General features: G+C 43.4%; 1 protein-coding gene across 1 annotated transcript in view; it reads left to right on the top strand.

The window, feature by feature from the left end:
• The window catches only part of MOB1B (MOB kinase activator 1B), a 42,016-nt gene that overhangs the window by 17,789 nt on the left and 8,290 nt on the right, over positions 1 to 15,937 (top strand). The window contains exons 2-5 of the mRNA XM_081959597.1: positions 5,290 to 5,456; positions 13,178 to 13,271; positions 14,029 to 14,162; positions 15,512 to 15,675. Coding sequence (XP_081815723.1) covers positions 5,290 to 5,456; positions 13,178 to 13,271; positions 14,029 to 14,162; positions 15,512 to 15,675 — 559 coding nt within the window. The remainder of the gene's footprint in view (positions 1 to 5,289; positions 5,457 to 13,177; positions 13,272 to 14,028; positions 14,163 to 15,511; positions 15,676 to 15,937) is intronic.

Genomic DNA, 15,937 nt, shown 5'->3' with positions numbered 1-15,937 from the left:
TCTTTAGATTAGCCAATTTCCATGTTAATAATTCCCATACAGTATATGTAGGCCTATCTGTCTATGGCATTATGTGTCAAAGCCGATAAGTGTTTTTGTGTTAGTATTGTAAGCTTATAATCTGTACATTGCTTGTTTATCTTATAATACAATACAATACAACAGCAGAGTTGGAAGGGACCTTGGAGGTCTTCTAGTCCAACCCCCCTGCCCAGGCAGGAAACCCTATACCGTTTCAGACAAATGGCTAGCCAACATCTTCTTAAAGACTTCCAGTGTTGGGGCATTCACAACTTCTGGAGGCAAGCTGTTCCACTGATTAATTGTTTAATTAATTAATTTTGCTGCATTCATTTTTGCATTTGTTCCATTCATCTCCACTCACAGCCTGCCTTTTCTCAAATTGCTTATCTGAGGCCTTTGCCTTCTTTTAGCATATATATATTTGGGGATCTGCGTGTGTCATGTATCCGTGCATCTCCAGTTCTTCCAACTTTACCCATGTTGCTCAACAGGTTTCTTCATGAAATTAATGCAGCAGTGACTTACCCCTCTTTCCAATCTTCAGTTACCCTGTAAAAGAGAAATGGTCTTTGCTAAATTTCACTCTTCCAGTTCTTCAGCAGAGTCCCTGTTCTCCAACTTGTTGTACACAACCTCCTAGCTTTGATGATCGTATGGTCTAATGGTTAAGGCACCTAGAAACCAGGAAAGTATGAGTTCTAGTACTGCCTTAGACATTAAAAAAAAAACCAGCTGGGTGATTTTGGTCCATTTGCTAGGAGACTGTGAGTTCTAGTTCGGCCTTAGGCAAGAAAACGAGCAGGGTGATTTTGGTCCATTTGCTAGGAGACTGTGAGTTCTAGTCCTGCCTTAGGCAAGAAAACGAGCAGGGTGATTTTGGTTCATTTGCTAGGAGACCGTGAGTTCTAGTCCTGCCTTAGGCAAGAAAACTGGCTGGGTGATTTTGGTCCATTTGCTAGGAGACTGTGAGTTCTAGTCCTGCCTTATGCAAGAAAACGAGCAGGGTGATTTTGGTTCATTTGCTAGGAGACTGTGAGTTCTAGTCCTTCCTTAGGCATGAAAGCTGGGTGGATTGACCTTGGGCCAGTCACCTCAGCCCAACTCACCTCACAGGATTGTTGTTGGGAAAATGAGAAGTAGAAGGACTATTGAATTATTTATAAAAGTAATAAAAACTATACAAAAATGACCATTTTAAAAATAAATTATTTGAGGGAAACCTAATCTCTTTAGGGGAAATATGGTATAATAAATAATGAGGTTGTTATAAAATATATGGGTGACACTGAGAAAGTATGCGGTCAGCTTTTTTCCCCAAGTGGATTAATTAAGTTTACTGGCATAGGATGCCAGGCAGACAAATAACATATTTTCTATAATGTTTACCAATTCACGTAATTTACTGCTGTAATAGTCAGCAGCTTAGAGAATTTTAAAAAGGGATTTGACAGATTCATTATGAACCAGTTTCTAGGCTGTTTTTCCAAATTGTCTAAATAAAATCGTATTTTATCTTGTTTCTCTTTGATATTTTCAAAGAGAGGTTTCCAGCAATAGATGAACTAATTACTACTTACTAAACTCACTTTCCTTATCTTGGATGTTCTCCAGATGTTTCGATTTCAATGTCCAGATATCTCAGCATTAATTCTGGGAGTTGAAGTCAGCATATCTGGATAATTGCTTAGGTTGAAGGCTGAATTCACTGGGCCTTAAAGGGATACAGCAGTGTAGAATTTCAGGCCTAATATTTTCATTATTTAGTGACAACTTTGTTCCAAACATTTAATATTTTATAGTCACTTTACTATAAAAGCTTAAAGTTGCTTTTTTTTTTTACTTTTGGAGGCTACACTATTACTTACTCAGTTCAATTATGTCTTACTCTGCTTGACTGTAGGTAATTTTTTTTAAAAAAATCTGAGTACTTTTCTTAACACTTGTATAGATGTTATACCGTGTTTCCCCGAAAATAAGACAGAGTCTTATTTTTTTTTGTATAACATCTATATAAGACAGGGTCTTATTTTCTTTTGTATAACATCTATATAAGACAGGGTCTTATTTTCTTTTGTATAACATCTATATAAGACAGGGTCTTATTTTTTTTTTGACTCCCGAAATAAGCACTTGGACTTATTTTCGGGGAGGTTTTATTATTTTTGAGGTGCAGGAGGCCCCTTAGCCTCGGCCCGTGGCCAGCTGATCCAGAGAGGGCCGGAAGTTTCTAGTACATTCTTGCAAGCCCTAGCACCACTGGGCCTGCCGCTCTTTTTATAATACAATAGCAGAGTTGGAAGGGACCTTGGAGGTCTTCTAGTCCAACCCTCTGCCTAGGCAGGAAACCCTATACCGTTTCAGACAAATGGCTATCCAACATCTTCTTAAAGTCTTCCAGTGTTGGGGCATTCACAACTTCTGGAGGCAACTTCTGTTCCACTGATTAATTGTTCTAACTGTCAGGAAAGTTCTCCTCAGTTCTAAGTTGCTTCTCTCATCGATTAGTTTGTTCTACCCTCACGTGCCTTGGAGAATAGTTTGACTCCCTCTTCTTTGTGGCAACCCCTGAGATATTGTAACACTGCTATAATGTCTCCCCTAGTCCTTCTTTCTATTAAACTAGACATACCCGGTTCCTGCAACCGTTCTTCATATGTTTTATTCTCCAGTCCCCTAATCATCTTTGTTGCTCTTCTCTGCACTCTTTCTAGAGTCTCCACATCTTTTTTACATCGTGGCGACCAAAACTGGACACCGTATTCCAAGTGCGGCCTTAACAATCAAGGCCTTATAAAGTGGTATTAACCCTTCACGTGATCTTGATTCTATCCCTCTGTTTCTGCAGCCTAGAACTGTGTTGGCTTTTTTGGCAGCTGCTGCACACGGCTGGCTCCTATTTAAATGGTTGTCCACTAGGACTCCAAGATCCCTTTCACAGTTACTACTGTTGAGCAAGGTACCACCTATACTGTACCTGTGCATTCCATTTTTGTTGCCTAAATGTAGAACCTTACTCTTTTCACCATTGAATTTCATTTTATTAGATGGTGCCCTATGTTCAAGATCCTTCTGTATCTTAAGCCTATCTTCTGGAGTGTTGGCTATGACAGGGACCGGCTGCGCATACATTTAAATATTTTAGAGGAGGGCTTATTTTCAGGGGAGGGCTTATTTTAGTGCATGTGCTCAAAGGCCATATTGGCCTTATTATCCTGTGAGGTCTTATTTTCAGGGAAACAGGGTAACAAAGTGTCGTCCGAGAAAGCTTTCTGTCTTTAGCTGAATATGAGTGACAAAATAATAAGGAAATATACATGGTCACCGACCTGTACATTTTCATAATTGAGATTTAAATAAAAGATTGCGTCTTTTTTTTTTTTTTACCTCTTTTAGTTTTGGAAGCTGAATAGTCGGGAATGTATCAGCTGCTAAATGCATGCTGCACAAACTTTCTGCGGTAAAATGTGTCCCGCTCGTGCTTTGTTTTTAAAGTCTCAGCCAAAAACTGGAAGTATGGTTTTGAATATGCAATTTAGGAAGAGAGACTAAGCGGTGGGGAGGTACAGTTCCTGTTATCTCTACAGTAAAGAGGAAGTAGACAACATTGCTTTAACAAACATTTCGGGGCTTTAAAAAAAATATCGCTCCATGTCTATGGAGAATCTCAGTCACCCACGGTTTGCAAAGAAAGAAAGAAAAAAAAACCAGAAAGTCCAGTTGCCTCTTGAAAAAGCCCCTTTGGGACAACCATGACCTGGATGGCTGAGAATCTCTACAGACTTTCAGCTATACAATTTGGGATGAAGACCCTTGGAATGGTGTGGGAGGAAGAAGGGATTTCCAGAGGGGAAAGAAATTGCAGACTGCAGGAACCATTTGCACCCCTCAGGGGACCCTGAGGACAGAGATAAACCTCCAAGGGCTTCAACGACCCTCTAAATGGATGCAAAGGACCAGCGGTCTGCGAGGAGTATAAATCCTTCCATTCCGCACCATCCAGTCAGAGATGAAGAAGCTTCTTGGATGAGAAGCGAAACGTCTTTAAAAAAAATAAAAAAGTCCAGTTGCCTCCTGAAAAAGCATCTTTGGGACAACCATGAGCTGGATGGCTGAGAATCTCCATAGACACTTACAGGAAGATCTGCATTTCACTGCAAAATCAGGCGCATGGGACAATCTGCATTTATACCGCAGCAAAGGACCAAGCCTTAAACTTTTCCATTTGTGAGGTTGCTCAGTATTAATTATAAGTTGAGCTGGGACCAAATATTTTGATGATTTGAAGAAATTATTTACTGCGCCATGTAAGTGCAGTGAATAAATTTCCCGTATTTTGCACATTACAAAAATAAGATTGCACTGCACACGTTCACGTGGAGGACGCCGGGCCCCGTTGCAACCGTACTGGTTGCAACGGGATCCAGAACCCACCACTGGTTTTCGGTCAACAAAACATTGCCATCATAAAAAAATATTGGAAAATGATTCAATCATGGTTAGAACAAATGGTGGGAGAACAAATTATGTTTAAACCAGAAACTTTTCTCCTAGGCATAATACCGGAGGGGTTTAAGAAAGATGCACTTTATTTAATTATACATATACTAACTGCAGCACGCATAACCTATGCACAGTATTGGAAAAAAGAAAATACACCATCAGAGCTTGATATTATCAGAAAAGTGTTGGCCTGTGCAGAAGCAGATAGTCTCACTCTTGAACTTAAAAATAAAGGGGAATCAGAATATTTTGAAGTATGGAATAGATTTTATGATTGGTATAAGACAAGATGACAAGACTGGAACAAATGTATATATTGTGATTGACAGAAGGATAGACAATGTATTAAGTAGATTAATTGTTAATGGTTGAAACTAGCTGTACATAATGTGAATGTATGGTCACTCCGACTCCGCGGTATTGCATTGTTTTAAATGTAAAAATAATAAAAATATATTTAAAAAAAAAACATTGCCATCAGAACATTGAGGCCCTGAGGGGATTTGACAATCTTACAGGTAATTGTTTTAGTCATTTTTAAAATTCAATTTAATTGGGAGGGTTGTGGATGTCATTTAGGTTGGGTGCAACAATGCTGACCTCCAAGAAAGGTTAATCCTATTTAATGTAACTCTTTGTATTGCTTGTGAAGGGGGGAAGAAATGGTGGTGTTTTTTTTTTTTTGTAACCGAAAATGTATGAGAATAGAATAATGAAATTATTTCCCTGCTTCTGATGCTCAGAATCTCCTCCTCCCTTTTGCAGCGGTAGCCGCTCTTCTAAAACTTTTAAACCAAAGAAGAACATTCCGGAAGGCTCCCACCAATATGAGCTGCTGAAACACGCGGAGGCAACTCTTGGAAGTGGCAACTTACGGATGGCGGTTATGCTGCCCGATGGCGAAGACCTAAACGAATGGGTCGCAGTGAACAGTAAGGAGAATCTCCCTTGGTTCTGTGTATGTTTTCAAGCACTGATGCATGAGGGGGGGAAAGGACCTTTTTTTTGTATTTAATGTAATCCAGGGATGTCACACTCGATTTTATTGATCAGGGTTGTGTTTGACCTCGGGAGGGCCGGGGGGGCGTGGCCAGGAGGGGGCGCGGCCAGTTTGGCATCACTCGTGTCGGGGGCGTTTGTGGTCGCCCGAGCCCTTTGCCAGCAAAACTCGAGCTCGGTTTTGGCTGTGACGGCCTCCTGCAGCCCTCGGCCCCCAGGGTCCATTTTAGCTGGCAGAGGGCTGCAGGAGGCTATTGTAGCCGAAAATGGATCCCGGGGTATGTGTGCCCCCCCTAACTCCGTTTTCGCTGGCAGAAGGTTGTCGTGACCGAAAATGGAGCCTGGGGAAATGTGTGCCCCCCCCTCCAAGCTCCATTGTTGCTGGCCGAAAATGGAGCAGGGGGGTGGGTGTGCCCCCCCCAGCTTTATTTTCGCTAGCAGAGGCACCACAAGACAGTCCTTTGCTGTTTTCAAGTTAGCCCCAGGGGCCAGATCTAAGCAGCCCGCGGGCCAGGTCTGGCCCATGGGCCTTGAGTTTGACACCCCTGATGTAATCCATTCCTCCTGGAATTGGTCATTGAGACATATTATTTGGGGGGGGGGGGCAGTGGCTCAGTGGCTAAGACACTGAGCTTGTCGATAAGAAGGTCGGCAGTTTGGCAGTTTGAATCCCTAGCGCCGTATAACGGAGTGAGCTCCCGTTACTTGTCCCAGCTTCTGCCAACCTAGCAGTTTGAAAGCATGTAAAAAATGCAAGTAGAAAAATAAGAACCACCTTTGGTGGGAAGGGAACAGCGTTCCGTGCGCCTTCGGCTTTTAGTCATGCCGGCCACATGACCATGGAGACATCTTCGGACAGTGCTGGCTCTTCGGCTTTGAAACGGAGATGAGCGCCACCCCCTAGAGTCGGGAATGACTAGCACATAAATGCAAGGGGAACCTTTACCTTTACCTTACAGGAAGTCTTCAACTTACAGCGGTCCATTTAGTGGCCGTTCAGAGTTACGGCATCACTGAAAAAAAGCAACTTACTATTGCGTTTCACGCTTACGACTGTTGCATCATCCCCAGGGTCACGTGATTTACATTTGGATGTTTGACAGCCAACTCACGTTTATGATGGTTGTTGCAATGTTGTAAGTGTGAAACATGGTCACATCACTTCTTTTCAGTGCCGCTGTGACTTCGAACGGTCTGTAAATGAACTGTTGCAAGTCGAGGCTTCCCTGTGTTTTACAATATTTGTTGTAAAGCACTCATCGTCATGAATCTGAATGACAAACAACCTAAGAAACTCTTAATGGAATAAAAGCGCTACAGCAGAAAGCAGTTGGTTTGAAGACAGTTAAACAAAAACAGGAAGCTAAAATTTAAGGCTATTCAGGTGGCCTTAAACCCCAGAGATATTGTCCCGCTTTGAATTCACGGCAGGATGGTTTGATAAGGCACATTTGTGCAGCAAAAACATTAAATTTCACCTCCTTTCTGAACTCTGCTGGAAAAGAAGCTGGTTGTCTGGATTCAATCTGTCCCTTGGTTTTGGCAGCAGTGCCAGCCAGATGTTCTGTCTGGACCCTTGTTACCATGGTTCCTCATTTAGTTATTTTTAGCCAAAATGTACCAAAGAAAACACAATAAACAGAACTAATATTAATAATATACAGATGCTACAGTTTTTTTTAAAAAAAGAATGAAGATTAACATCTATTCATTTAAATAAAACTAAAAAAGGCCCATATAACAATACTAGCTGGCTACGCGTGCTTTGCGACGAACTACGTGATTGGGCTATGTAGGAGAAACTTGGTTCACAATCCATTGGTTCAGTGGTGGTCGGTGATTGAAACACATAAAGGAATATCGCTCCCGCCGCCTTGAGTCCAGAAGCAGTTTCATAGGTGGAAGGCGTAGACATTTTGGTGAGGTACTGACGTTTAGTACTGTAAGGAATCCCAGTAAAGGAGTGGAACATCTGCCAGTCTGAACTGAGGTAACGCAATGTGAGGCAACTGGCAGTTGGAACAGAGTTTTTTTCAGGTGGGGAGGGGGAGTAGAACTCCTTAGCATCCGAGCATGTTAATTACTGTATAAGTAATGCTAATGAACTGATGGTCATTTCGAAAAATCCTTTCTTAGCGAGCGCCTAGAAGACAAGAGGAACCTACGTACCAAATTTTCAAGTTTGTAGGCTTTACGGTTCTAGAGATTTCGTGATGAGAGTGTGGTATTTGCCTTTTATATATATAGATAATATGATTTCCAAGTTGGTGAATTCCCCTCCGTTTCCCTCCCTTCGTATTCATGCTTTTAAAGCAAGAATGAGTCATGTTTTTTTGGGGACATGTGATCTCCGTTTACTCGTTTCCACCGTAGTATACTAGTCTCACAAAAAGACTGTAGGCAGTTTTACCATTCTTGCATTCCCTTCAGCTACTCAACTTTCAATGGGTAGACCAGGGGTGTCCAAACTTGGGAACTTTAAGACTTGTGGACTTCAACTCCCAGAATTCCCCAGCCAGCCAGCTGGCTGGGGAATTCTGGGAGTTGAAGTCCACAAGTCTTAAAGTTCCCAAGTTTGGACACCCCTGGGGTAGACCATTCTCATAATTATTTGTTTTTAAGTCAAATGGGTAAATTCCATGAGCGAAAACCTTGAAGTTACTTTGAGTTTTGTTCCAATAAACTGGGACAGCTCTAGTCAGATTCATCACTTTTGCTCTTCCATCGTCATCATCAGATTGATGAAAGGAAAAACAAATGACTATTCCACCATCTATTGCTCCTCTCTTTTAGTTTTTTTTTTAAAGAGTTATCACTACAGTAGTCCTTGACTTACAACAGTTCATTTAGTGGCCGTTCAAAGCTTACAGTGGTGCCAGAAAAAAGTGATTTAGGTTCGTTTTCAAATTTATGACTGTTGCAGTCATGTGATTCCAATTTGACCGCTTGGCAACTGGTTCGTATTTATGACGGTTGCAGTGTCCCGGGGTTGTGTGATTCCTCTCTTGCCACCTTCTGACAAGCAAAAGTCCATGGGGAAACCAAATTTGTTTAACAACCGTGTCGCTAACTGAACAAAGACAGCGATTCACTCGACAACTGTGGCACGGAAGGTTGCAAAATGGGGCGAAACTCACTTAACAAATGTCTCGCTTAACAACAGACATGTTAGGCTCAATTGGGATTGTAAGTCAAAGAGTACCTGTATGTCGGTATTCCACACACTTCACCAGTTCTCCCTGGCCAGCCATGCCTTCTGGCTTTATATGGGAAGAGAAGGGCAGGCATCTGAGCAGGAATAGCCCAGGAAGTCGGGGATCAGTGATTGCAAGGATATGTGTGCGTCCACAATTAACACACCCTGGCCAGTTGGAGCGAAGGAGTTCGCCTCCATGGAGGCAAATGCAGCTGGCGAATTGCACAGCCCCGCCGTGCTCTGGCAGGGGTTGGAAGTCATCAATTTTAATACCCTTCACAACCGTGGCAAGAAAGGTCGTAAAACGGAGCAAAAACTCTCTTGCTTAGCAGCCAAAATGTTGGGCTCAATTATGGTCCTAGGTCGAGGACTGCCTGTATAACACGAATCAAGGTTACGTGTCTTCTGAACTAATACACAAAAGTTCTATTCTGTGCATTGAAGTTTTGAAAACTGTTGTTGGAACGCATCCTGTCCTCCTCACAGAAGGGCGTGCATGGAATTACCTCAGTGTATCCAGAATTTGCAATTCCCCAGTGTCTAGAGAGGAAGCCTTTATCTTCTCTGAGGCAAAGACATGGATGAGGAGCAATCGCCCTCTCTCTCTCTCTTAATGTTCCTATCAACGATGAAGAACAATCTATCTATCTATATATATATATAAATGGCTCTGTGTGTTTGTGAGAGAGAGAGGCGGGGTGCATTCAGCAGGTTCTGACCAGGTCTGGAGAACCGGTAGCGGAAATTTTGAATAGTTTGGAGAACCGGTAAATACCACCTCTGGCTGGCCCCGCCCGCATCTATTCTCTGCCTCCCGAGTCCCAGCTGATTGGGAGGGAATGGTGATTTTGCAGTAACCTTCCCCTGGAGTGGGGTGAGAATGGAGATTTACAGTATCCTTCCCCCTGCCACACCCAGCAAGCCACACCCACCCAGCCACGCCACGCCCACAGAGCCGGTAGTAAAAAAAAATTGAATCCCACCACTGGTGTGCGTGTGTTCCAGCATAACTCTGGAGCGCTTTGAGCAATTTCAGTACACAGATGACTTACCCTCTGGAAACAAATACTGTGGGGGTAAGAAACCCTTAAAACCCCTTGGGGGGTGTTCTGTTAAGATGCAGCCTGTTGTGCCTTAAAATGGCTTCTACTCTACAGTGCAGTGGAGTTGTCATGGTAACGGCTTCACAGTGCTTCACAAGGGGGCTCCCTCTGGTAAGGGGGAAAATCCAACATTACAAATTAGGTTTGGTCCGGACATTTTCCTCCTATAAAAAAATACCTGGGCAATGCAGGGTTTTCGGCTAGTTTTAAGATATATTATGATGCGGATTACTAGTCCATGTAAATATGGCTGCTGGGGGAAAAACGGGGAAAGGATGACCAGAGAGACTCCTGTCATTTTTTTTTTTAAAGAAATACATCATTTTTTAAATAGGCGATGACAATGCTATATAGATTTGAGGGTTGGCCATACAACTGTTGAATCTCTTTGGGTCACTCAGATATTCAGCTCCTCTTTTCGTTTTGATTTGAGTTCAGTCGGATGGAAATAAACAATCTGGATTGCAGGAACTTCGATTCCTGCGCACCTTCCTTGAAGAAAGTGTGAGTTTTGATAAATAAATAATCTGACCCGTAGATGAATGGCGGCAGCATTGAAAAAGGCCAGGCTTTTGTTTTCCCAGAGAGCCACCGCTTGTGGGAGGTTGCGTATCTCTCACACGGCAGATGTTTCTGCAGCCGGTCTAAAACAACCACAACCACAGAGGTTCGGGTTGTCAAGGCCGATTTTCCGATAGAAGTCTGCAAACAATTTGAAAGAGGCAACTTGCAGATGCCATCAAAGTGATAAGAACAAACTTCAGGATTGCAGGATAGAATATTATTGTCGTCCTTCTCAAGGGCATTTTTAAATAGATACTCTTGTAGGAAGTTAGCACCCACCCACCCCTCTTCTAGAAAAATGAAATGTTTCAGGAAATATTTAAAAGGCAGAATATTATATTTCCCTGGATGAGGCAAGGAGAGACATGTTTTCAAAACTAAGCGGTTCTCTGCAGCTTCCTCCTCCCCCCCCCCTACCTTTGTCAACGGGCCATTAAGGCCTGAGACAGTCTATTCTACCTAACAAAGGTAGGATTAGCCCTCTACCCATCTCAGCAGATGGCACTTGGGAAGATTACATCAACCAGCAGCTCAACCAAGCTTAGGACTCAAAAGACGGACAGCCTACAAAGTTAACTTAAGACCCCTCAGCCCCCTGGAAGCCTGACCAGCAATCAGAATGCAGTTCTTGGACAGGAAGGGAAGCTCTGGAAGTGGGGCCCAGAGAGAGCATAAAACCAGGGCACTCTCAGCATCTCAGCTCTTTTTCCTTCTTCAACATCTTTGAGGCATGCGATCCCACTTTTCCCCCAGGATCTCAAACCACGTGGTCCTGTCCACCATTAAAACCATCTTTCCAAGCAAACGCCATGTTTCCAGTGTCATTTTCCCCACTTGGAACTGAACCCAGGGGGACAGACCTTCCAACACAGGGGAGTGCTATCATGGTCCCCTATAAAAGATGGTATGCTCAAATACAATATTCTAAAATCATTTGCACTTTTATTAAGGCTCAGGAACCACGCCTCCCTTTATTTTAAGATTAGTGGGCTGTTTTACATCTCATTGTTCACAGCAACTTGAATCTTTCACCCATGACTTCTTCTCCTGCCCTTTGGTGTATGGGAAGTTAGCACCCACCCCTCTCCTAGAAATAAATTAAATAGTCTAAGAAATATTTAAAAAGGCAGGGGGTTGGACTAGAAGACCTCCAAGGTCCCTTCCAACTCTGCTATTATATTGTATTATATTATATTTCCCTGGATGAGAAATGGAGAAGCATGGTTTTTTTAGACAGGAAGCAGACTCAGTAGCCCCCTCCCTCCCCAATAGCCCACAGCAGATGTCTGCACTTAAGAGATAGGTCTGTTCATCGGCAAATGCCCTCAAAGAAGATCCAACAAAGGTAGGATTAGCCCTCTACCCATCTCACCACATGGCACCTGGGAAGATTACATCACCCAGCAAGGCTCAACCAAGCCTGGGACTCAGGCTGTCCTGCCTACAAAGTTGTCCCTGCATGTCCCATGGGAGTCGGACAACCAATCAGAATACCAGCTCAAATTCAAAAGCCCAGAGAGGGTATAAAACTCAGAGACTCTCAGTATCTCTGCCCTTCTTCACCCAACATCTTCAAGGCATGGGATCCTGTCCACCATTAAAACCATCTTTCCAAACAGCCACCATGTTCCCAGTGTCTTTCTCCCCACTTGGAACTGAACTCAAGGGCATTTCTTCCAACACTGGGTTAACGTGTTACTTGACGCAAGCCTCCGTTTTGCACAGTTTTGTAAATCGCCAGTCCTGCCGAGAAACAAACAGGAAAATTTGCAAGAGCCGAACGAGGGCAAGCCACTCTATTTTAATATCAAGAACCTTCTGCTTGAATGATAGAGGGGACGGTCGAAAGCCTGAAGGATTTCTGGCTCTTTTAGAAAGGATTTGCTCAGCCTCTGCCAAATGTGAATTCAATCAGAAATTTGGATCGTGCGTATCCAAGTAAAAAATTCATTCCAACAGGCTTCATTAATTTGCCTTTGGTTTGTTAGCTTCTTGGGGAGATCCTGCAACCACAGCCTGAATTCTATGCCAGCAAAAATGCACGGTTGGATAGAGCTGCAAGAGCCTGCTTCGAATTGTTTTTAAATCCTCTTCTGCTCCGAAAAAAACAAACAACTTTCCGGAGCACACAACTCAAATAGTTTCTACAAATGGGCCAATGTAAGGGGAAGGGAGTTCGTGGACAAGACTGGGATTTTGGAGAAATCTGTTGTGGGCACTTTTATTTTAAGTAAATCTCATTTTGTACTCGCAATCGTGCCAGTCATTGTATCCCAGGGGTCAGCAGCATTTGGCTCTTTCATCCCTCTGCTGCAGCTCCCTGTCGCCGGTCGGCTCCATAATTGATGGGAATATCAGTTAGGACAGGTAAGAGGAAAAAGGATGCAACTCTAGGAGGAGACTCTATGGTGGGGGAAACCGGACATCCGGTCGGCAGAGTAAAAAAGATGCCATACTAGGAGGAGACTCTATAGTGGAGGAACCAGATTTCCGATTGCCTCCAGAATTGAACGGGGGGGCTTCCGGTTAGGACCTTTGTAGCTCTTTGAGTGTTTAAGGTTGCCGCCCCCTGTTCTATCCCGATTCTTGAGCCTTTCTAAATAAAAATTGAGCCTTTCTAAATAAAAAAACATTGGGTATATTTCTGACGACTGGTTTCCTGTGGAATCTATGGCCACCAATGTTGCCGAAAAAGACACCGAACGTTGTTTGGTTTGCAGAAGGATTTCCTCCCCTGAAAGTTTCTTGCTAATGTGTATGTGTGTGTGTGTTTTTTTTCTTTCTTTGACAGCCGTGGACTTTTTTAACCAGATCAACATGCTTTATGGGACAATTACAGACTTCTGCACGGAGGACAGCTGTCCAGTGATGTCTGCCGGGCCAAAGTAAGAACGTCAGCAATGTTTAAAAATAGGAGAAACCAAATACCAGCCTTTTCCCATTTTATCACTGATCATGCTCTAGAAAACAATGTGTGTTCTTCATGGTTTACCTCTTAAAAGACTGTGAAGCCCGGAATTTTTTTGTCTCCAGTAGTGATGTGTATGTCGGGCAGGTGCGTGTGTGTGTGTGTTCTATATTTGTGTAGTATATTGTGTAGTCTTCCTGACATTTGCTGGGAGTGGGTGGGATGGAACAAGACACGTCGTTCTAAGAACGGCACCCGGCCCGCCTTCCATCTCTTCAAGAGAGCAACTGATTCTTCTCTTAAAAGGGAGAAAAGTCCTATTGGCCGTGTTTGGGGGTCACCCAAAATCAAACGCTCGCCCCCTCCCTTGAAAGCACGACAATGTCAATCCGGAATGGGGCCCTACAGCCCCTTTATGACTTCAACTCCCAGAATTCCTGAGCCAGCCATGATTGTGGACTTCAGCTCCCAGAATTCCTGAGCCAGCCATGCTTGTGGACTTCAGCCATTTTTGTGGACTTCAACTCCCAGAATTCCTGAGCCAGCCATGCTTGTGAACTTCAGCCATGCTTGTGGACTTCAACTCCCAGAATTCCTGAGCCAGCCATGCTGGCTCAGGAATTCTGGGTGTTGAGGTCCACATGTCATAAAGGGGCCATAGTTCCCCAGCCCTAATATAAATGGAGATCTCTGGTTGTTTAAAAGGAACCGATTTCTCTTTTATTCCATTCCAGATATGAATATCATTGGGCAGATGGGACAAACATCAAGAAGCCAATTAAATGCTCGGCACCAAAGTACATCGATTACCTTATGACCTGGGTGCAGGATCAGCTGGACGATGAGACGCTGTTTCCATCCAAAATAGGTAACTCTAAAATGAGGGCTTTGGCATTAAACCAGCTTAAAAATGGGGTGGTCATTTATGTTATGTCTGAAAGTACGGAAGGAAACAAAAAAAACATCAGGCAGGGAAAAAGATACAAACTTCTGAAGGATACAGAATAACAGAATTGGAAGGGACCTTGGAGGTCTTCTAGTCGAACCCTCTGCCTAGGCAGGAAACCCTATACCGTTTCAGACAAATGGCTATCCAACATCTCCTTAAAGCCTTCCAGTGTTGGGGCATTCACAACTTCTGGAGGCAACTTCTGTTCCACAGATTAATTCTTCTCACTGTGAGGAAATTTCTCCTCAGTTCTGAGTTGCTTCTCTCCTTGATTATTTTCCATCCATTGCTTCTTGTTCTACCCTCAGGTGCTTTGGGGAACAGGTCCCCCCCCCTTTTTTTTTTTGTGGCAAGACCTCAGATATTAAGGCTGCCACAAAAATATATTTAATACTGATGATGACAGTTGGACAGTTTACAGAAAGCCAGTTTCAGCATGACATCAAAAAGATTCCAGGCAAGGTCCAAAACATATGTAATTGTTTAGTGATCTTTATTTAAAATCAATAGATAATTTTGGAATAGATTATGTTTTTAATCCTTTCCCTTAGTGTTTAGTCTCGTTACCATCATTAAGTGGGTCATCCTGGATCGTTAAAGTCACGTGACCCCCGACTTCTAGCTTCCCACGCCTCTTTTATTCCCTATGACAGAGGCCATTCACCGTCCCCCTGTGGCTTTACTCCCAACTCGACCCTTGTTCTTTAGCTGTTCCCTTCGTCTGGCAGCTCTGCGCATGCGCACACTGGGAACAGGCTCCATCTGTTCTTCTGCCTCACTGATGCCTGACTCCGAAGGCAGCTGAGAACTGTCAGAGGGCCCTGGTCCCCTCTCTGCCTCTGACACAGAGGCCTCATCAGAGCCTTCCCCAGACTCCAGGACTGGCCCATCTTCCTCCCCAACCTCCTCACTGTCTGAATCTGCTGCCAGATCTGCTGGCTGTTGGCAAGCCACAACAAATTGGACCAATCTTTATTAATCTGAGACATTTGGTTGCTGATCCAAGCAACTCTGAGTGCCTTTGAGAGTTCCTAGAGGTCTATGCTGATTGGAGAATTCTGACAATCATTTTCTCAGCGTACCAGGTCGGTGAAGACTCGGCCCATTTCATTCAAGTCAGACACTTAAATAAACCTGCTGGTTAGTTTAAATATATTTTTTTCTGGGACAAACCTGCATTTGCATAGTGCTTGGGCCCTCGCTTGCTTGTAAAGGGGGCAACCTTTTGGTAGAATCGGAATGATTTCCCCCTTTTGCTTGATTTCTAGGTGTTCCTTTCCCAAAGAATTTCATGTCGGTAGCTAAGACCATCTTGAAGCGTCTGTTCAGAGTTTATGCTCACATATATCACCAGCACTTCGATCCGGTGATCCAGCTTCAAGAAGAAGCACATCTCAACACGTCCTTCAAGCACTTTATCTTTTTCGTTCAGGTAAACAAACGCAGCAATTCAATTTGCCTGTGATTTCATTTTGCACGTACAAAATAACGCGTGGCGCTTTCGGCCACCTTAAGGGGAAAACGTTTTGGAATTTTCAGTCACTTAAAAAACGATTGACTGGAATCTTGCCTTTTTTTCACTTGCATAACCCCAGAGGTGGTATTCAGCCAGTTCTGACTGGTTTTGGCGAACTGGTAGTGGAAATTTTGAGTACCGTATTTTTCGGAATATAAGACGCACTTTTTCCCCCTCA

This window comes from Natrix helvetica (genome assembly GCF_964273705.1).
Source record: "Natrix helvetica genome assembly, chromosome: 7".
In the NCBI taxonomy this organism is placed as follows: Eukaryota; Metazoa; Chordata; class Lepidosauria; order Squamata; family Natricidae; genus Natrix; species Natrix helvetica.
Note: the sequence above shows the minus strand (reverse complement) of the source record. Positions and strands in the feature narration are given on the sequence as shown.